The sequence below is a fragment of the Pseudopipra pipra genome, chromosome 9 (assembly GCF_036250125.1).
Source record: "Pseudopipra pipra isolate bDixPip1 chromosome 9, bDixPip1.hap1, whole genome shotgun sequence".
Taxonomy (NCBI): Eukaryota; Metazoa; Chordata; class Aves; order Passeriformes; family Pipridae; genus Pseudopipra; species Pseudopipra pipra.
This window is the reverse complement of record NC_087557.1, coordinates 17,076,593-17,098,147: the sequence shown is the minus strand read 5'-3', so window position 1 is coordinate 17,098,147 and position 21,555 is coordinate 17,076,593. Positions and strand designations below refer to the sequence as shown.

Here is a 21,555-nt window from a genome sequence, read left to right as displayed (position 1 = left end):
TTAGACAGTTTGATATAGGAAACATTAGACAGTCTGTGCTGTAGCAGTTCGTAGGAAAGTTTGATGCAAGATCAGTTTCCTGTTCCAGTCATGTCACACTGCAATTTATAGCAATAGACCATGAGGTAGCAGCTCCTGGAGAAACAAAGGGCATGCCACTGCAAATGGTACCATTCTCCAAGCACCAGTTTGCAAGCTTTTGGGGATTGTTTTGTTGGGACTTTTGGAGGGGGTTTTTTGGTTGGGTTTTTTTGTTTGTTTGTTGGGCTTTTTTTTTTTTTAATGAGACAACAGAAAGAGACCTCAAACCCTCCCACTTACTTATAGCAGAATGATTGGTAATACCTCTCAGACTTTAACCCAGACCAGGAGTCTACTGCATGAAGTGCTCTACAAATAAGGTTCTTTACAGAAGTCACCTTTTCCTGCTTACCTGGAAAAATCATCCACATGTAGTTATTGTGCAGCCTGAATCCCAAGCTCTGCAGGAGAGACCTAGTGTTTACTGCTGCAGATGTTCAAGATCTTCATCCAAGCTCTCTTCCGGGCCTGATTCAACCAAATTATACACTGCTTAGTATTGCTAGTAAACATGAAAATTTTATTAAAACATCCCCCACTCCTACCCCTGCCCCATGGTAACATGAAACAACATTTCCCCATCAGTGGTGTTCAATCACCATTCAAGCAGGAAACAAAACAAGAATTTTATTTCGAAGCAGCATTTTATTTTCCATTAGCTTTGCATACAGAGCTTCAGCCTAGCTAAGACAAACTGTACACTGCAGTAGCTGTAGGGACATGCTACACCCTGGCAATGCCACCTGTGTTGAGTTTGCATGGCAAGCTTTTGGTAGCAGAGAGGGCTACAGTGGTGGCTTTTGTGAGAAGACATTAGAAGCTTCCCCTACTCCTGACAGAGCCAATGCCAGCCGGCTCCAAGACAGACCCACCACTGGCCAAAGCTGAGTCCAACAGTGGCAGTGGTAGCACCTCTGGGATAACGTATTTAAGACAGGTGAAAAAAACTTGTGCAACAGCAGCTGAAGAGAGGAGAGAAACCACAGTGTCAACACCAAGGTCAGTGAGGAAGGAGGCAGAGAAGGTGCTCCACACACCAGAGCAGAGATTGCCCTGGTGTTTTATGGTGAGACAGCCGTGCCCCTGCCGTGGAGGCCATGGTGGAGCAGATAGCTACCTACAGCCTGTGGAGGAGCCCATGCTGGAGCAGGGGAATGCCCAGAGGAGGCTGTGATCACATGGAAAGCCCATGCTGGAGTAGGTTTGATGTCAGGACTTGTGATCCCACAGGGAACTCACACTGGAACAGCCTGTTCTGAAAGACTGCATCCCATGCCAGGGAGCCACACTGGAGCAGTTTGTGAAGAACTGCAGCCTGTGGGAAGAACTCACGTTGGAGAAGTTCATGGAGAACTGTAAGAAGGGCCCCATAATGGAGCAGGGCAGGAGTGTGAGGAATCCTCACCATGAGGAGGAAGAAGTGGTAGAGACTGATGAACTGATACATTCTCTGTTCCCCTGCACCATTGTGGGATGAAGATAGTGAAGATCAGGAGTAAAGGTAAGCCTGGGAAGAAGGGAGGGATGGGAGGAAAGTATTTTTAAGATTTGGTTTTATTTCTCATTATACTACTCTGATTTCATTAGTAATAATTTAAATTTGCCCCAAGCCAAATCTGTAATTAGTGATCAATCTCTCCCTGTCCTTTTTTTATATTTTCTCTCTCCTGTCCAGTGAAGAGAGGAGTGATGGAGCAGCTTTGGTGGGCACCTGGTCTCCAGCCAGAGTCAACCCACCACACCACTGCCTCTACAAAGCACCATTTTACATACTTTTCAAAACACCAAAGCAGTGAAGTAGTATTTGCACAAGAAAATTGCATTATAATGGCAAAAACATGTAAAGGTTTTTAGCATTACTCAAATACAGCATCTACCTTGAATACTGGGCCACATCCCTATGAGATAATGCATGTTTTGGGAGAGCTCTCCAAACAGAGCCTTGCTGTGTTTGTAAGATAAGGGCTGCTATGAAATCCCCCAGTGCATTCTACAAATCCACTACTTGGCCTTTGTGCCAAGTGCTGGTTCTCTTTTGACCCACACAGTCCAGATATCCACATTCAAGTTGCACCAGAGGAGGAATTTGTCCAAATCACAGCTGACTTTCAGCTTCATGCAATACGCTCTTGGTGTTGTTTCCTGGCAATTCCAAGTGATCAAAATTTCTAAAACTTTTCAAAGTGACCTCTGGTTGTGGTCACCTGCCTTACTACCGTGGATTACATTTTCTCTAGGAGGCAAGTCAAGTAACTCCTTTTGAAATTAAGACAGGGAGCTCACTGTTGCTGAAACCAGACAGCAGGAGCCAGGTTTTTAGAGTACTGAGAAATCTACAATCCAATTTTTAATTTAAAAGTTTAAATTTTAAAAGTTTACCCTAGAGCTTTATATTGCTAGCTTGCAGCTGAAACACAAGATCTCTGCTCCTCCTGAGCTTGTCCTGCAGTTTCTTGCTATGTTTTGGGGTTGTGGCTTCACCAGTGCTAGATTTGATTAGTCACAATGCTGAATGCCCTTCATTGCTCACTGTTTCATGGCCTCTTCCTCAAGTACCTGTTCCAGTAAGATCTGTTTGCAAATTGGAGGTTAAATGTGGTCCAGACAAGGTCTGACAACCAATGCATACTGTACTCTTATAGGGGTTTTAATTGGTTTCAGGCTTTTTTTTTCTGTAAATTAATTTCTATTTTAAGTAGCTGATTGAACCTGTATATATGTGTATTTAAACTTCCCTTAAAAGTTCACCCTAGTAAAACAGAGTTTTGGATCTCATTTCTCTCAGCGGCACAGCAGGTAAAGAAGAGTGAGCACACCCATTTGATATTATCTGAGGAAGTAAGAAATGAGCATAATGAGCCTCACTGCTTTTCTGTTAATCCACCCTCAACACCTGCCTACACAACAGCAGCAGAGAGTGCAATGTCTCCCCTTGCAGCACTCACCCCACTACGGAAGTAATAATGGCTTTTGTGCTTTCTGTACTCTCAGGTCCTGACAATCCACGGTCAGACATACTCACACACTCTGATGTCTGGTCTGGCTATCCCATCACAGCCAGGTTTCTGGCATAGCCTTAATAAACCATCAAAGTACCTATTTTGAAAGCAAGATATGGAGGAAAAAGAAGGACGTAAGCATGAACTATTTCATGAACTTCATAAACCAAGAAAACAGGTCACGATTCTGTCCAACCAAGCCTACAATCCTTCTCAAGATGCACAGAAACTGTTCAAAGCATAAATACTCAATGAATGCCAAACCTGCACAGTCAGGCAGGTTTATTTTCTCCGTAGGAGCTTAAGGAGGGTCTTAGTACATTGCTTACATTTTGCTTCCATGCACAAGAAGTCTCAGAGAGGTATTTATTCCGTTCACATGAAAAAACAATTTCATGTACTTAAAAGAAAAAAAGGAGAAAGATGGCAGCACAGAAAGTTTTCTTCATTACAAAGTGTTTTTCCATCAGGCAATTATTTATAAGAACTTTTGTTAACACTGGAGTTGAGGCTCTGGAACAAAGTGGATATATTGTTTACTAGCTTTGCCAGTCAATCTTCTCTTACAAAGCCTCTCCCTTCCCCCTCTCCTTTTGCAGCCAAGTCAGTTCTTTGCATAGCTCAGGAGTTTCCTTTGTTACCAAGATCTCCTTTTCCACAGATTGTTCCTTGAATAATGCCATCTTCAATGTAGTGCCCTGAGGTATCCGTGCTCCTGCAGAGAACTGTTGAGGGGATCCGAGATGAGCGTCTGTCCTGACTCTTATCCTCAGAGGAGCAGAAAATCATCCTTTTCATGGTAGCCCACATCTCATCATCTTTGTATGAATAAATTATTGGGTTCATGACAGAGTTCAACAGGGCCAGGAGAAGAAACCATCTTTTAACATTCTGAATCCCACAGTAGGTACAGTTCAGACCATCAAGCAGTAAGACGACCAGGCCAGGCGTCCAGCAGACAACAAAGGCACCTAGAAATAAAGGAGACAAAGAAAGAAAACCAAACCTGACTTCAGACTTTTAGGGGTTTGGAATGTTTTGCATCTTACAAGATTATTGAGTTCATCAAAATTCTACACAAAAATGCTAAAAGCAAGAGAGGACAAAATTCTAATGACAGTAGCAAAATTATATCTACTACAGCTCCTCTGCCAAGCCCTGGACAGGAGGCAGGGCAGCTCTCAGCAGACCACAGGGAGCAAGAACCCAGCTGCTGACAGCATCACCTCAAACACAAGTGGGAAAAGGTCATCACAACAGGGATTTATCCATGCTGATAAATAAACAAGAGCTCAAGCATTTACAAGCACAGAACTGCACTCAAACACAAACTTCCTCTCTTCATGTCTCTCGTGTGCTGGAGGAGAAAATACCAAGTGGTTCACTTCCATCACCACCCACGATATGATCTAAAGAGACAAGTCTTCTGTCACACTACAGCTGTAGCTGGAAACCCACAACTAGTGTAGGATGCATGCCACTGCCTGCAATACACAAGCACTGCTGGCTCCCTGGTCAGAACAGAGCCCACCTCCTTCCACTGCCCCCTCCCAGGCTCTGCATGTTGGGTACTTGAGACTCAACAACTCAGATGTAAGAAAAAAATTCAGTTACACATGAAAAAAGAGAAGAAAGCAAATAGATGAGTTAGCAAAGGTGAACTAAAGGATGTAGCAGTTACAGCACAGAAATGAAGGGGGTGGGGGGAGGAACCAAACACAAAAAGGATGAGGAAGTAAGTATACAGTGGTGGGGAAAGAAGAAAACTCTGCAATAGAGGCATTTCCCCAAAACATAGCAAGAAACTGCAGGACAAGCTCAGGAGGAGCAGAGATCTTGTGTTTCAGCTGCAAGGCAGGAATGACAACAGCCCCTGAGAGGAACAATGTGATAATAAAAGCTGGAAGACAAAGCAGGACAACACACTCCTCTCCCAGCAGCCCCTCAAAAAAAAAAAAAAAAAAAGAAAAAAATAAAGGAGAAAGAAGGGAGAAGAGATCTTGACAGAAGACAACATGAAGAAAGCATAAACCCCACAGCTTAGAAGGAAGTTCTATATTGCATTTGCATCTTCCCGTGTTCCTGCACACCACCGCCATAAGTACAGGAGTGTGGGCAGGACGGGTGGGGAGGGGGCACATGGCTACCAAATGCAGCCATTGGCCACGAGTTGGAGAGGGGCCCTGGACTGCCCCATCTGCCCTCTGGTCTCCCCCCTGCACTGCACCCCGTGATCCCTCACCCACAGTCCAGGGAATGAGTAGCCATATGCATGATAATACTAACTTAGCACAAGCCACAATTGCTGTCTGACATACAGAAATAGAAAATTACAACTCTGCCCAACAGTCACAGTTTGAACAATGTACTGAGGAAATTCCAATCACTTATCACAGCAGTTTCCCCATTTTGGGGCTTAGAAGAAAATAATCCAACAAATAAGTATGATAGCAGTTACACACTAAAAAGCTCTTCTTGTGGGTGTGGGTATCTGTTCAACAATTTTGGTAGGTCAAGCAAGCCCACTTCATTTTTTTTAAAGCCGCTGATATTCCCATATCCCAGCTGTCCAAGCAAGCAGTGGGAGGGCAGCCTGGATTATAGCAGGACCCAAGCAGTGCCAGAGCCAGTACTTGGCAGCATCTCAGCCAACCCATCAGCTGTGCTGCACACACAGGCCAGTGCCAGCAGCACTGCACACTTCTCCCCATCGAGGACTTGAACAGACTGCCCATCTGATGGGCAGGTCATAATGGTATATAAAGTGAATTTGTGTGACTTAGTAAGCATTAGGATTGCTGAAAAATGTATCCAGGACAGGGTATCATAGATTTTGCTGCAAATCTGTGCTCCTGGACTCCAGACAAAACTCAACCAACTGATTTACTCTGTTCTAGGCAATACCAAACAGAAAGGCAAGAGACCACTTTCTTCAGAAACTGAATTTTCTACTCTGCTGTTCCAAGATTTTTGTGATGCTAAGCACTAATTTCATAGTGTTAGTTTTGAGATACTGGTTAACATCAGTAACATTCCTCCACTGCCCACTGGCATGGGGAGCTGAATGCTGCTACCACAACACTTGTTTTCCCTGGTCAGTCTCTGTACTACACACTGGTTTGGCTCCTGTGTGCTGAGTAAGCAGTTGTGACACCAGCTCTCTCACAGTTTACAATGGAGAAAACACTGCACTGATTTATTGCCCTGGGCTTCACCAGCAAATCTCATCAGGTTTAACAAGCACTGGAATCCAACCACCCAGACAATACTGTGCCCAGTTAAGTGTCTTGGCAAGTATTTGGACATAAAGCTTTCACTAGCTACCAAGGGTCACTGGCAGAGCTGCCGATACACCAGCTCCATGCAGAAATTGAGATGGTAACAAACCTGCCTCAAAACAGGCACTGAAAGCATTTTGACCACTCATACCACAAAGCATGCAAGGTCCAACCCTGCTTTTATGGAAGTTACCAGGAGATGAAAGAGACCCCAAAAACCACATTTAACAAGAGACACAGAAATCTCTCCTTCAAACAAAATTCCAAGATTGCAGGCAGGATTAGTCCATGAACTCCTAGGATATACCTCTGTCTATATAAGCAAAACCATAAAAGGTTTCAGCTACAAAAGTAAGGGAAGATAAAAGACATCTGCAGACATCTCTCTGCATATTTCCCATGACTGAAGACAAGGACAGGGGCAATGCAGTGACAGTGTCCAAGTTACTGGCTAATGTTTTCACGAGGCTGTTGCTTTCACTCCAAAAATACATTTTGCTGCCTATGGAGACAACATAAGTGATTCACACCCTGCTCTTAGCACTACTGAGATGAAAGCAAGGCATGTCTTAGACTCACAGTCTTGCTCAGATTTTGTTATTTTTACCACCGAGCTTTCAGAAGGAACCATGGTTAAGCATAAAAATATACCTTTGTCTTGGCCCTTTGGTGATTCTCTGGTTTGCAGACTATTTATCCCATAGAAGCTCCTCTCCCTGAAAAAGAGCCACACCCCAAAAATAATTTAACTCCTGGGACTCTAAAATTCACAGAAGTGACATGAAATACAGCCTGGCAACATGGATCAGAAGAACAACTCTGAGTCTTCGTACCAGATTATGGGAGATCAGGTGTCATGATGCCTCAAGGTTAGTTTGAGGATTTCCATTAGATTTAATCATAGATCTTCCTGTAGATTACATAATTTCTGCTTGAAAATTAATTCCTGTGGATCTGGGAGAACTACTGATGCTTCAACAACATCATTTCATAAAATCCAGCACATCAAAGCTGCCCCTGAGCATGCCAATGCTGAGAGGAAAAAAAAAAAGCACAGTAGCTTCCAGCTGCCTTTGCCACATGTGCGACCAAGTTAAAACAGCAAGTTACCAATTAAACTATAATTTCACTGAAACTGAAAATCATCCACCCCAAAGCTGCTATTTCAGCAGGAACCTCACTGCCAGGTTCAGAGGAGCTACCACATACACAACCACCTGGAAATCACATACCTGCATACCTGCAGCCACCCTTCTTCAAAGCTGCAGTCACAGGCTTAGCTGGGATTATGCCACAAGGTCAGCCCAAGAGCATTTTAGCCCCTTTTGCTAGGTTTCACATCTTCCAGTTTAACTAGATAACCACCTGTGGTTCAGCATGCCAAAGAGAAAACCTTACTCTTATGCTATAATGGACTACTTTAAGGATTATGGCAGAAACACGCAGATGACAGGGACTTGACTCCCAGCCTCTGGAAGGGGCCATCCAAGCCTAAGAGGTGGTGCAAAAAGCCACCTGCAGCTGTGATCACCATGAATTCATGAAATCACATGGAAATCTCAATTCCCCTAACTCTTAAATGTAGGGCCACGGGAGGAGAACAACTAGAGAGGACAGGGATGTTTTGCTGGAGGGGCAGCCCAGTCCAGCCTTCCCAAGGAAGGAGGTGGAAGAGGCTCAGAGAAGGAGCATGCCAGCAGCACCCAGCTACACACAGCCTCCTTCCATACAGCAGTAGGGCAGCTGGATTTTGTCCTGAATATCCCATAAAACCAATAGAGCACATGAATAAGAATGTTGGGTTTTATTATGCTTTATCCAGCACAGCATTTTGGGATAGGCTTTTAGTGAAGACTGTATCGGGCATGTACTCCAAAGCATTTTCAGATGTTTTGGAACAAGTCATTAAAAATAACTGCTTTGGGCAAAACCCACGTGCTGCATATAGCTGTAGGCTGTTGCATCAGTGGATGTAAGCAGAATTTTGCAAGAATCACTTTGGTCACTTGGTGACTCCTGTGGTAATTGGGAAGTCCAGAAAACACACTATTTGGTTTTTGCACACTGTGCTTGAATGACTTGGACAGGAGAGCACATTTCAAACTGTTTAAAAAAATAAGTTCTCATTCTTAGAAACAAATGATTATAAAAATGTTTGTAAAAAGCCTCTCAGAGTCAAAATTTGGAGAATTGATATGAAGGAACATGCGAAGATACACTTCCTCTGACACAGGAGCTTGGATTAGGTTGTACACCCAGCAACATGGGCACTAATTCCACTTCTTTGTCGAAGCAGGCTCCCTTTTGGTTTTGTTTCTGACCGATAAAGTAAATCTACAAAATTACACTCTCTAAAGTAGCACTCAGGCTTTCTAAGTTAAATTTGCCTCACCCAGTACACAATATCATTAAATGCTTTGCCTGAATTATAGTTTAATTTCGTAGCTGAAACGCCTTATTCTGTGAGTAAGGGGAAGTTAATGCTGAACTTCAAATCAACTCATAGTCCTAAGGCTCCACTCCCTAATAAAAGAAAGATTAAGTTGAAAACTACTTTTAAACTGGGATTTATTTCCACACAGCAGCACAAAGAGCACTGAAGGCTTGCCACAGGCTATATAGGACCACAAGGGATGAGCAAACAGCAGCCACCATCCCTGTCCCTCCAGCTCCCACGTCAGCTGGCTGGGTGCAGTTCTGCCTTCAACAGAAATGCTCAGAGAACTGCTTTTTAAAAGTGCTGTTTTCTGTCTCTTTCCAATGCAGCAGTTAACTACAGTCTACTCGATGCTTATGCATTAGAGCAGGATCATATTTGGAGCAATTCAGAGTTTTTCTGACAAATTTTCTCCTTCAAGGTGGATGGTTTAGGTTTTACTGCATGGGAGGTTCAATGGGGCAAAAGACTCCGGTCTTGCCCCTGCAAGTCAAGGGCAGGGGGCAGGAACAACCATCAAACTGACTCTCTATAGATGCCATAAAATCAAGGGGGGGGAAAAGGAAGAACAGCTGTGGAGGGATTTAGAAAGGAAAGACAGGGTAGTGGACAGGCCAACTTCAAAAGACACAGAAGTATAAGTGAGAACCTTGTACTTGTCTGAACCATCAGTCCACTTTCTTTTCCAAGGTCAGTTTAAGTGATTTCAGCTTCTACAGCATTTTAAAACACCATTTGGTAGACAAAGGTGTTGTATATTACAGCACTATTATTTCAGAAGAAAATAATAAAATCAGACACCAGACTGTGCAAACAGCATCCAAAAACCACAAGGGAAAGAAAGTGTCTTCAACCTGACCATCCTACCCTGGCAACTCCTACCTCCATGAAAAATTACACTGTTCTCCCAGAGCTCTCTAGCACTACCATGCTGCAGTACAACATAATTCTGTTCCAGTTGTGGACACCAGCTTTCCCAAAAGCTCCAGGTTTCCTATACTGGTCATACAACATCAGAAAGAGTAAAGTAAAGCCATATTTGTGATTTTAGAGTCACCCACCACCACAGCCCAGCTTCACAAATGTCCTGGTGCACCCGCAGTTCCACCTGCAGTGAGCTGCACAAGCCCTGCTCATGTCATGCCTGGTTTCCAGAAAACATCCTGCTCAGATTCAAGTCATTCTGGAGAAAACTGACTGCTACAGCTGGTATTTGTTCCAACAATCAGTTGCCTACTCTGTCCACCTCTAATATAATACACAGCTACATTGCAACTAGCTGAGGAAGTGATCTGAGTTGCTCAAGTACCAACAGGGTCTCTAGGGCAGAATCCAGGTCAAATCTCATGTTATGATTTAGAGATCTAAGGTTATACTGTATCATCGTCATCTGAAAATATTTTACACTGTGCAATATACACAGAATGAAGGTGAATCTTCCCCTTGCGAAGCAAATCTCTGTCAAAGTCACAGACCCATCAGGCATCCTCTCCTTTACCCAAGGAAGACGCCTTTCTAGGGGGAAGAAGTTTCTATGTTCAGGAAACAGCCAAGATAAAGATGTGCAAAGATAACTACCAACATCCAACCTTAGGGCTTACGGCCTTGTGCAAATATTAAAGAACATAACTTTGAAAATGTTCTTCTATGTAGTTGTGAATCTTCAGAAGCCTTCCTCCAAAGTGATTTTGTATCTCCCTCCTCAAAAAACCAAAAAACAAACAACACAACAATTAGTGTTTTGTAACAAGGTGCCTACACAAGAGAGACACTTTCCTTCTACGTGTTGGCCAGTCCTCTACCCTGTGTTTCTGTTTGGTGGATGAGCTATTTTACTATCTAAAGCAAACAGTTTAAATGCCTCCAGCACTTCAAAGTTCAGTGAGGGTTTTTTCCGTCATGAGGGCTGAGGGATTTTTGTTTGTTCCAAAAAAAAAAAAGGCAGCTAAACGAAATCAACACGAACCCATCCGCTGGCACTGCCAGCCTGCCACACCATGGTTTGTCATCTCTTACCTAAGACAGTCATGACAGTCTTCATGAGCTTCACAGGGGTTCTCCTACGGCTAATGGATCCACTAGTGTGTGATGACAAGACGTTAGTCTTCCTCTGGACGTACATGTAGATTCTTATGTAAACCACCACCATAATGAAGAAGACAACCAGGTTTAAGACACTCCAGAATACCAGGTAACTTCTGCTGTAAATAGGTGCCAGGGATGAGCAGACAGTAATGTCACAGAGGCAGTTCCAACCCAGGGTAGGAACAGCACCCATGAAAATAGCAATGGCCCAAATTGATATAATTAAAAAGGTGACTCTCTTCTTTGTGAGGTTACTGTGGATCTTCATCCGCATTATTGACATGTGCCGCTCAACAGCTATGACGAGGAGATTCACCAGGGAAGCCGTCAGGCTGGTGTCCAGGAGACCCTGACGCAAAAACCAGCGGTTAACAGTTAATGTCTTGGACACTGGGCCAGTGTTGAACATCAAGAAGACATAGGCAATTCCAGCAAAGAAGTCTGCAGCAGCTAAGTTGGCCAAAAGATAGTAAAAGGGAAAATGAAACCTCTTGTTCTTGACCACAGCTGCTATGACCAATGAATTTGAAATAAAAATGAAGAGGCAGAAAAACGTCCCAAAACACAGAACAACAATGAGCTGTGGCCCTGTCCACTCATCTGCTGTGTCCGTCTTTGTCTTGTTATAGAAGAAGTCCATGCGCTTATCATAGTAGCATTCATTCATCCTGGATTAGAGCCCCTGCATCCTAGGAAGTGTGGAAGGTAAAAAGAAAGAAGGGTTAACAATTAGGGAACAGTCCTTGCTTCAATCACCACACCTAACACCTTCTTTCTGGGGGGAGAAGGGGTTGTGACAGGGACATGAGAGGGTAGATGTCTTGAGGCCTTCAGTAAAAATTCAAACTGCACAGGGCCGATGCAGAAGAAAATATTCTGCCCAATGGAGGACCACAGTGCATGATACTTGGATGAGTAAGGAATTTTTAAAAGACTTACCAGCTTACAAAACCCCAGCACAGTTCCTTTGCACTACCAGTCATACTGTACAGGCAACAAAGGGGAAGTTAAGAGGTTAAAAGTGACTTTCTAGAGGTCACAGAGAAAATCTGAGCAACAGCCAAGCCATTCTTACTGTAAAATCCCATGTTTGAGCCACAGCCCCATCATTATTTCCATTTCTTAGTGTATCCAGTCAGGACAAGGAAGCATAAATCATAACTCTTCCATTTTACTGACTAAGCAATAAAAGACCTATTACTGGAAAAATATTTTTTGGGTTTTAATTATATATTAATAAATGTAAAAAAAGTATATAAGATACTACAGGCATATATATTCTGAGCAGATACCTATTATTTACTACTGGAGGATTTAAGCAAATATGCTGAAAAGGGAAAAATATATTCTAGATATTTGACTATTCTAAAATCAGGGATTATTTTACTGGCCTGTAAACCCAGAGCCCTGTGAGCGCCACATAGCCCAGTTGTCTTCAAAACCAAAACCCAATTCCACACCCAACCGCAGGATAAAGCAAGCCCAGAAACAGCAGTAGTGCTGGAGTTTATACTCAGCACTATCTTGGACACAGGGCTATTAAACATGGCAATGGAAAGGGGAGTCTGTGTTCCAGATTACATCACACTTTAGCTACTCTGGCAAGGTCAATGTCAGCTGCCTTGGCAGTTTCACTGCCTTTATTATGAACCAAACTGAACTTGGACTAATTTACACAGGAGACCTGACAGCAATTACTCATGGTTGCTGGACCATATGCAGGGTCTCACAGCCTAGTAGGCAGAGTTTGTGTCTGATTGTCACCGGCCCTCACATTCGTTGCCAGCATCTGAATAAGGGTTTTAACAATTACTTCATTAATAGATACAGTATAGTTTTAGCAAAACCCAGGAATGTAGCCACGGCACAAGATCCTAATCATGTTAGATATTATACAGAGTGGCAAACCTGTCTGACTGTAAGGACAGACAGGAGGAAGTACAGGGACACAAAGCTTCAGGAGAGGCAGCAAAGCTAATAGCTTTTGTAAAGCTCCTCGTGAGCCTCAGGCCATCATGAGTGCCAGAGTGACAGACTAAGTAGCACTGGAAAAAAAAACCTACCAAAAAACCTAGAAGAAGCAGTTACAGGCAGAAAGATACAAAAAGCATAAGCTTTTCATCTCTGCAGCTAAAACTGATGACAGATAAACATCAGGTTTACTTAGTCTATTATTACCCTGTGGTTATTTTACAGTTATATCTTATCTCTCCAGGACGGGGAAGGAAATTAAACAATCTCCAGCAGGCTACATAACATGCCATTTTTCTATTAAAGGTTCCTTCCAAGCTTTAAGCTAAAAAGGTTCATCTTTTGTCATTTATGTTATGCTACTTGTGTTATTTCTCTCATGCAATATTTATATTACCTAATTTTAAATCAAATTACACTATTCCATAATTAATACTTTCAGCAAAGTGATATTTTATTTAATATTTAATTTTTCTGAAATAGCTCAGCCTTTTTTTTCTTGATTTTTCTTGATTCCCACCCTAGTAGTTAACATGAAAGCAGGCCACTTGTCACTGTTGCCCATTATCCTCAAGAACCTAGCCAGCCACTTTTAAATGAAGGAATATATTACTTAATGCATAAAATTTAAGTATAGTCGAACTAAGAACAATTACTTAAGGACAAGAAGTGGAAGGAAACAAGTAAATCATCCCTTTTGCTGAAATATTACAGAGCACCCCTCCATCTAAAAATAAAAAAGCCTCAGCAATGCGGATCCACTGCAATAGTCAACTGGAATTCAACGCCTACTGCTCCCTGTTCAGGGCAATATGGGAGAGTTAAGCAGTCAGTACATTCTACATTCTCACCTAGGAAGTACTCAAAAGTCAAATTCAGTCTGTAAGTGACCAGAAGCCCCTAAGGAGCTGCAGGCAACAGCTACTGAAGCAGCAGAGAGCTGGGAACGCTGCCAGCCAGGATGGCTCTGCTCTAACCCACCAAGGCAGCAAAGGACTTGCTGAGCTTGACATGAAGCTTTTACAGAACAGCCCAAATGCCTGCAAATAGAAGCAGCATTTTGGGCAAGAATGGCAGGGTAAAAAAAACCCCAACTAAACAAAAACCTGTGAAAATTATAGGGAAGGTTTTCTGAACATGTTGTATCTTACTGTGTAATCATCTCAACAGGTGAATCTCTTGCTTATAGTGACAGGAGAGTAAAGAAATCTGCAGATGCCTTTTGTATCTCATCTGGAGAAAAGCTTAAAGAAATCCAAAATATCAACTACAAACTTATTCTAAATACTTCAGCTTATTGAGACCTCATCCTCATTTGAAGTAGTACCCAAAGAAAAAAAATATTTATACATCCATAATTCTTCACCAAAATAACCACACTACAAACACTCACTGTCACACAGCAGAGCTCAAATGACAAATGATTTCGAAAGAGATCTCTTAAGGTGTTGAGGTAAGGCAAGAAGGAGAAGAGAAGCATCCAGCTGAGGTCTCAGGGTCACAGGGCAGTCCATGGAGATTTCCACATGGAAGCTGCATCAAAACAGCAGCTGGAGCTCGTTTACATCCCAGTCTTTCCGAGCAGAAAAGCAGCCCTTGGCTGTCTGTACCAGCATGGGCACAGAAAGCACTTATAAGGCCAGGGGCCTTGCAGACAGTGGTTTACTTCACACCTTCATTTTAAGTCCTTCCAGCAGAATTAGGCTGGTCTCAAGGGAGCTGTGCAGCCATGACAGAGCTATGCAGCTGAATCCTCAGTGATCCTGCCCAAGTCCACACCAGGCATAAGATGAGTGATAGGATATCCCATATTTCTTGGCATGTCACATGTCCTTGCAGCACTTTCTTCTCCAGGTCTTGCTTCTGCAGCAAAACAGAGATGTTTGTCAGGACAGGTTTAAACTTCAGAAGAAAAAAAAAAGGACCCTTAAATATTACATATTTCAGATCTATTTATTTAGTACACAAAAATTTGAGTATCAGGCAAAATGCTGTTCAATGTTAGCTGAAAAACAGCTAAACTTGTCAGTCTAGACTTATAAAGGCAAAAGAGTCTCCTAGAGTCTGCACTAGAGAGCTTCCCAGTCTGCTACTTACTTTATGAAGAACTGCCTTCTTTTGCTTTGAAATTGGTTCTCATGAGCTTAATAGTTCTTGGGTTTTTATGGGAAAGGACAGCAAACAATCTCCATTCACCTCTTCCATGCCACTCAGTGTTTCATATCCCACCATACAGACCTCCAGCAGTAATCACATGGTGCATATTCTACAGCTGAGATGAACTAATAGCTTGCCATAAGTCACTTGCAGGCAAATACATCAAACCTTTGCAAGTGCAAAAGCATACCCTTGTCTAAAAGATTCTTTATTTCAATCTATTTCATTACTTCAGTTCCACCCATAGTGGCTACAAAGATCAGAAACTGATGGACTGTAAAGTGTGTCTTCCTCTACCACTGAGTAAACATTCAAGTTTTTTTTGTTTGTTTGTTTTTTTGAGGGGGAAAAAAGTCTTTTGTTCCAAAAAATCTCAAAGGATTTGAGATTTCGGTTAAACTGCTTTCAAATGCAAAAGCATGCATTAAGAATTCTTCCTAACCCATAACATCTTGAGCTGTTTGTCTTAATGACAGCTTGAATGTTTTAATTGATTTTAAATTCCTCTATGTAAGTGTAACTCATATCAAGTCAGAATACGTTTTTCACCATTCTTGAAGTCCAGAATTTGCATGAATATGTAGGAATATATTACACTAGCTGTCTAAGTAAAGAGTTTGTGAAATAAAATATCACCTAAATAATGCTTTGGACAAAAGGTTCGGCTAGTTGCAAGCTAATATATTTTAATGGTTGTTATTCAATTAGGATCTAGTTTGCTTCAATAAAGTTACTAAAAATCTGTATACTTAGAATAAAATTTAATATCAGTTATTTAAATCAAGGATTTTACTGATCCAAACTGTGATTAAAATTACCTTTTTAATCACTTTGATTCAAAATTAAATCTGGCCTGTAAATCAACTCTAAGTTGAGTTACTCATTATTAATCCAGACATTTCTGAAGGAAAACACAAATAGCATTTTAATGAGAAGGTCATTATAAAATTTAGCCTGCAAGCCATAATGTGATTCATGGCACACCCCTGTGGTTTTCTGCCTCTTTCCTGTCCATTAAAAACCAAGTTGTTTCAATATATTGGCCACAACTTTATTGAAGGGTTGGCGTCAGTTTGGGGGACTTTGATGGCTTCTGCCCTGTTCCTGTATAAATGAGGAAGGGAACAGACAGGCCTGGGTTGGCACAGAAAGCTACTGTGAGAGGATTCAAGTTGAGTTTGCAGATGGACTGAAAAGTCCATAGAGCAAGACAACCTACAGGAGGACAATAGCAGTGAAGCCCTCCAGCAGGGCTGAAAGTTAGCTTAGGCCAGAGGGAGGGATGTTTGCCCAGGCAGAACCCCAGTCTGATTTACTGCCGGTTCTCCTGACCCAACACAGGAATTTCTGTGCAGAATTTCAGGGCTGCTCAGTATCCAAAATGATACACTCTGGAACAGGAGAGATCACAAAGCCAGTACAGTCCGGGAAGGTCCGTGGGACAGGGCAGAGGAGCAAGCTGTGCCCAGGCTCAGCCTGCAAAGCAGGCAGGCTGCCAGCTCTGCCTGAGCACTTCTCCTCCCTGCCTCCCCTTCTCTAATAGAAGGACGAAGTATTAAATGCAGATCTCTGCGAGATTTTGAAACTTAACTAGAAAAGTTGCTCTTCAGAAAGCAGAGTTTATCACGCTGCCTGATCACAGGCATATGCGGCAGAACAAAGAGAGTCACTTTGCATTCAAGCTGTTACTGCAGAGAAATATCAAGCAGCAGCAACTGCCTACCTGCACATACTGCTTAGGTTTTTTAAACATCCTACAAGCAGCAGATGGCCCTTGACACAGCAGCACAAAAGGAGTGCCTGGAGGCTTGCTGCCTGTGCAGCCCCTGCCATGGGCTCCCTGCAGCACTGGACTTGATTGCCTGCACCCTGTGCCAAAGTCAGACACAAACACCCTCTGTCCCATCCTCTTCTTATGGATAAACCACCAGTGCTGCTTTACTGAAAAGTGCTGCATTACTGAAAAGCTCTCTCTCACCTCATTCCCAAGACGAAGGCAGAGGCAGAAGAAAGTCAGAGTGCTGGGCAGCCAAAGCTATATATACAAATAGTACTAGTTCAGAAAGGGAATGGGTTCCTTGTTCCCCTCCACACCCTGAGTACATGTATGGCCACGGAGGAAAACATAGCCAAGTGATTGCACAGTAACCCAAGAAACCCATTCAGGTCACCTCAGCTTAGAAAGAAATACCAGTGCAGAAAAGGGTGTGTAACACAGCTGAGGCCAAAAATGTTAATATGTAACTGTGAGGAGGAGTTTTTGTGAAGTAAGTATTCTAGTTCACTTTTAATTGTCTTAAATAGTTAATTGATAATATAACCAAAAATCAATTTAGAGAAACAAACTGAAAAGAAGAACATAGAGAACACAAAGTTCTGCAGAAAGATCTCCATCTAAACTAAAACTTTTTTTTATCTGGTACTATTAGAGGATGCAATGGAAGCCAACATTCATTTAACAGGTTTTACAGAGACAAGTTATCTCAGAAGTAACTGTTTTACATTTTGTTTATTACAGAAATTCTGCAGGCACTGCCTATACTTGAAGCAGCATGCTACATGGTACACTTCAAGGACCTGAGAATATACTTTCTAAAAAACATTTTTAAAATTCAGCTTTAAAAATTGGGAGGAAAAAAAATTAATGTTAAAAAACTATAAGGCCCAATGAGTAAGTTTTCATCCAGAGAACTTACTTATTACTAAGCAAATCTACTTGAGGTTTTGGTTGGGGGTATATATGTATATATATTTTAACTTAAGTATCCCAAATTTCAGATAACTGCCTGAACTCAAATCAAGCACTCCCAAGCAGCATTACCTTATTACCTTGGTCTTCAATACCTTTTTGAATAAGGAGAGCAAAGCACCCCATCCATTTTCTCTCCAAGCCTTGATGGAAAGTACAGCACCACTTATACTTACAGCATGGTTCCAGATATTTCCAGTAAGAGTCCATTTTAATGGTGTCATCTTCTGGACTAGGAAGGGGGTGGGGTAAAGGGAATCAAGATGATTCTTTGGCAACTCTTAGATCTCAGTGATGGAAACATTTAAGGTTTGTTTTTTTTTACTTATCATTCATCCTGCATAAAATACCAATGCTAGAGGGTACAAAAAAAGAGTCTTAAGAAAAGTATTAAACCTACCAAAAATATAGAATCTCAAGACTAAATATTTAAACTTGGAGAGAGAGGAAGTAGTACCGCCAGCCACAGACCACAGTGCTCTGTACACACAGTCTGATAAGAGGCTTAAAAATCACTGTCAGGGCACAGAAGTGTCACCCTGTGCATGTATGCGACAGTGCTGCTCCTCTGCAAACTGCTACAGACTGACACTGGCAGCTGAACTGTGAAGCACGGAGATACAGGGGCACCTCCACCAAGGTATTACAAACCCTGGGCCCCAGCTGCTGAAATCCCTTTAGTACTAAGCTGCTCTACCACACTAAATTACTTTTGGAAGCTCTGATCCACTGCAGAAAGTTGTTAGGGACAGATAGCAAGTAACTCACTAGCAACCACAAGTTTAGAATTCAGACTTTGGTAATTTAAGACTTTCTGAAATTATGGTTTACTAAATCTATATATGGAGTTCAAACTAAAAACTTCATTGCAAAGCCTTCATTTAGTCTCCTTTAAGTGTGGTTCTGGAAGGAGCTGGCAGGTCATCCTATAATGCGGAAACAGACACAGCATTTAAAATATTTAAAAGTCACTCCAACAACCTCTACATTGTGAAACATGCCTAGAAGAAAATACCTGTTCTGCTTCTAAAGTAAGTTTCCCATTTCTGCAGAACTTCCAGGTCCACTCATTGATCGCTATCAGCTCCATTTTACCATTCAACAAATCAGCTTGCTTTCACAAAACCTACAGAATGTGACTGTAGGTCACAGACTTTCAGCACAGTCCCAACCAAGTCAACTTTTACTGTTTATTTTCAGCACATAGCTCGTGAGGAACTGAATTACACAACTGCTGATTAAAACAAGTCACCTGATTCTATCTGATCTGTTAACAGATTCAGAGCCTGGGTTTGCCAGCTAACATGTCAGTGGAACTGGCAGAAATGGCAAAGTCAAAAAAATATTTGCTGGAGACATGGAAATGAACCTAATGGTATAATAGTAGAATGCAGGTATGTCAATCTTAAACACTAATACATAAGAGAAATATATTCTCTACAGTGTCAAATCTTATACATCGGAGATTTTATTTCATTATCTGATAGCATAAAGACTATGCTGGAGAATGTTCTGAAATGGTTAATGATCAGTGTAGTACCGGAGGATAAGAACACAGCAAGTCTAATTTGTTTGAAACTTTCATCTAGCATTCTGGGAAAAAAGCTAAATACATTTTTCAGGTTTACTTGCTGGTAAGAGCTGCTGCTTCTTTACTGATTGTGCAGATTTTTTGTGGGGTTGTTCAATTTGTTTGTTTGCTTTTACTTTTATTTTCAGTAGACAGATAAGCTTAGTGAAATCAGATTTTTCACCATATAACTGGATTTGAGTTGTACTTTCTACTGCACCTCTTAGAAGATCATAAGGACATCTAAGAAGCCATATACTCAGCACAGCTTAAAGAACAAAGCTACAGCAATGCACCTTACCAATCTCTACGAAGAAATGTCTTTCTAGACCTAAATCCATGGCCTCTGAAAACACAAGTCTACAGAAGTGCTTCCTTCACTCCCCCCACCTCCCGACCTTTTTCGTTAAGGGAAAGAATTAATCGAAAGATACAGTGCTAAATAACGGCAGTGTATTTTTTCGGTGTATTGCATAGATTAGGAAGCCTTATTAAAAAAACCACCTCCGAGAAGAGCCTGTGCCAGCCCCCCGCGGTACGTACCAGCTGCCCGCGCCCCAGCAGGACACGGCACACGCGCATCCAGAGGTGTGCAAACGGGAATCTCAGATGTATACATCCAGGAAGTCCCTCTATTTTTGTACATGCATACACACGTTCGCATGCACCGCGCCGGGGCAGAGCGGCAGCACCGGCGCTCCCCGGGCTCTGCCCCGCCGGGCTCCGGCCCCGCCGCGGGGGCGGCCGAGCGCTCCCCGCTCCGCTCCTCGGCACCGCGCCGGGGCGCGCCCGGGGGCGCTCCGGAGAGTTTTACAGAACTGCAGAAAGTTTTGCCTGCCCGATTACTGGGGGAGCGGCTCGTCCTCACGGAGCTCGCCCGGCCCCCGATAGCGGTGTTCCCACCGCTGCCCCCTTCGCCGAGCGGCGGCCGCCCCGGCCCCGCTGCTGGGGGGCTCAGCCCGCGCCCACTCCCGCGGCCCCACTCACCGGCAGCCCCGGTGCGGAGCGGAGCGGAGCAGCACCGCCGCCTCCGCGCACAGCGGGCCCGCCCGCCCCGCTCCGCTCCGCGCCCCGTCCCGCCCCGCGCCGCCTTAACCCGTCCGGCCCTGCCCGCCCCGGCGCCGCCCGCCCGCTCCGCATCTGCCCCGGGCCCGCGCCGAGCCGAGCAGGAAAGCTCTCCCATGCGCTTGTTCCTCCCCGGTGAGGAGGTCTGGCTCTGCCCGAGGCGCGGGCAGCCCCGGGGCACACGAGCGAGACCGGGAGCTGCACAAACCTAAAGAGCTGCGCTGCGCGAAAAGCCCATCAGAAGATCCATCATCATTCACGCATTTGGAAACAAGAGCAAGACAGATAAAATTGCAGTAACTTCTGCGAGTAGATCTGGACAGTACAGACGGCATCGCATGTAGCTGTTCTCTTAAACATAGAGTAGAAAGCAAACAAGAACCACCTCACACCCAACACAGCGATACAGAAACCTTGAGGCTCATGTCACCTCCAACGGGCAGGATCGAGCACACACAGCTCTGCAATGAAGGACAAGTCAAACTCAAACGTAGAAGGTATTACAAGACCAAATTTATCTGAGGACTGTGATCAGATGGATCTGACCCACTGTCACCTACCTGAATCATTTACTGAGAGCAGACATATATCCAAGTAGTGCCGAGCTACACATATGCCTGCTCAGAGCTGGAGAACTGACAAAATACCAGCAGAATGTCTCTGCCCCACTTCTCAGCATGAGAATGTCTCTGCCCCCAATTACAGCATGAAACATAGACAGAGTTAAAGCCTAGGTACAGCCTTGCACATGAACATTACATATGAAATGCCAAACAGACTCCATTCCAACACCTTTTCTGTTTTATCCAAAAAAAGAAAAACCCCAAAATAAGAACCCAAACTCTTATTCACCTTGTCCCCCTCACTTGAATGCTCACCTTGAAGATGGCTTAGGAAATCTTCCTTCCTTCCTGCCTGTTTCTTCCTAATGCAGCCTTCTCACTCTCTCATCCATTTCTCTCCTCCTTTGGTAAAGTCCTATAAGCACTTAGCAAAGCTTCTTATTCCCAGAGAGCAAGACAATGGAAAGCAACAGATTTTTTTTTCAGACCAGTTTGCAAAAGTTTATGCTCCAGTTCTGCTTCCACTACTTTGCATCACCTCCTTAGCAGCTGGAGTGAGACCACCTATCATTCAGCAACTGTGTTCAAACCTGTATTAAT

At 43.2% G+C, this 21,555-nt stretch overlaps 1 protein-coding gene across 4 annotated transcripts; it reads right to left on the bottom strand.

Moving 5' to 3' along the window:
- Positions 1 to 705: 705 nt before the first annotated feature.
- Positions 706 to 20,386, bottom strand: LPAR3 (lysophosphatidic acid receptor 3). 4 transcript variants are annotated; one of them, XM_064664840.1, is made up of 4 exons: positions 20,311 to 20,386; positions 14,245 to 14,711; positions 10,812 to 11,569; positions 706 to 4,051 (listed from the first exon to the last, which is right to left on the bottom strand). In XM_064664840.1, the coding sequence occupies exons 3-4, from the start codon at positions 11,545 to 11,547 to the stop codon at positions 3,702 to 3,704; spliced, it is 1,086 nt and encodes a 361-aa protein (XP_064520910.1). In that variant the 5' UTR covers positions 11,548 to 11,569; positions 14,245 to 14,711; positions 20,311 to 20,386; the 3' UTR covers positions 706 to 3,701. The 4 variants fall into 4 exon arrangements, with proteins under 4 accessions (XP_064520910.1, XP_064520911.1, XP_064520912.1 ...); XM_064664841.1 differs by having other exon boundaries at positions 14,525 to 14,711; XM_064664842.1 differs by lacking the exons at positions 14,245 to 14,711; positions 20,311 to 20,386 and adding an exon at positions 14,003 to 14,188.
- Positions 20,387 to 21,555: the final 1,169 nt, after the last annotated feature.

What these genes read in the sequence shown, in the direction of transcription:
- LPAR3 (XM_064664840.1), bottom strand. Translation starts at nt 11,547, where the DNA reads ATGAATGAATGCTACTATGATAAGCGCATGGACTTCTTCTATAACAAG. An exon ending in GACTGTCATGACTGTCTTAG is followed by an intron (nt 4,052 to 10,811) that starts GTAAGAGATGAC and finishes CTTTATTTCTAG; the next exon opens with GTGCCTTTGTTGTCTGCTGG.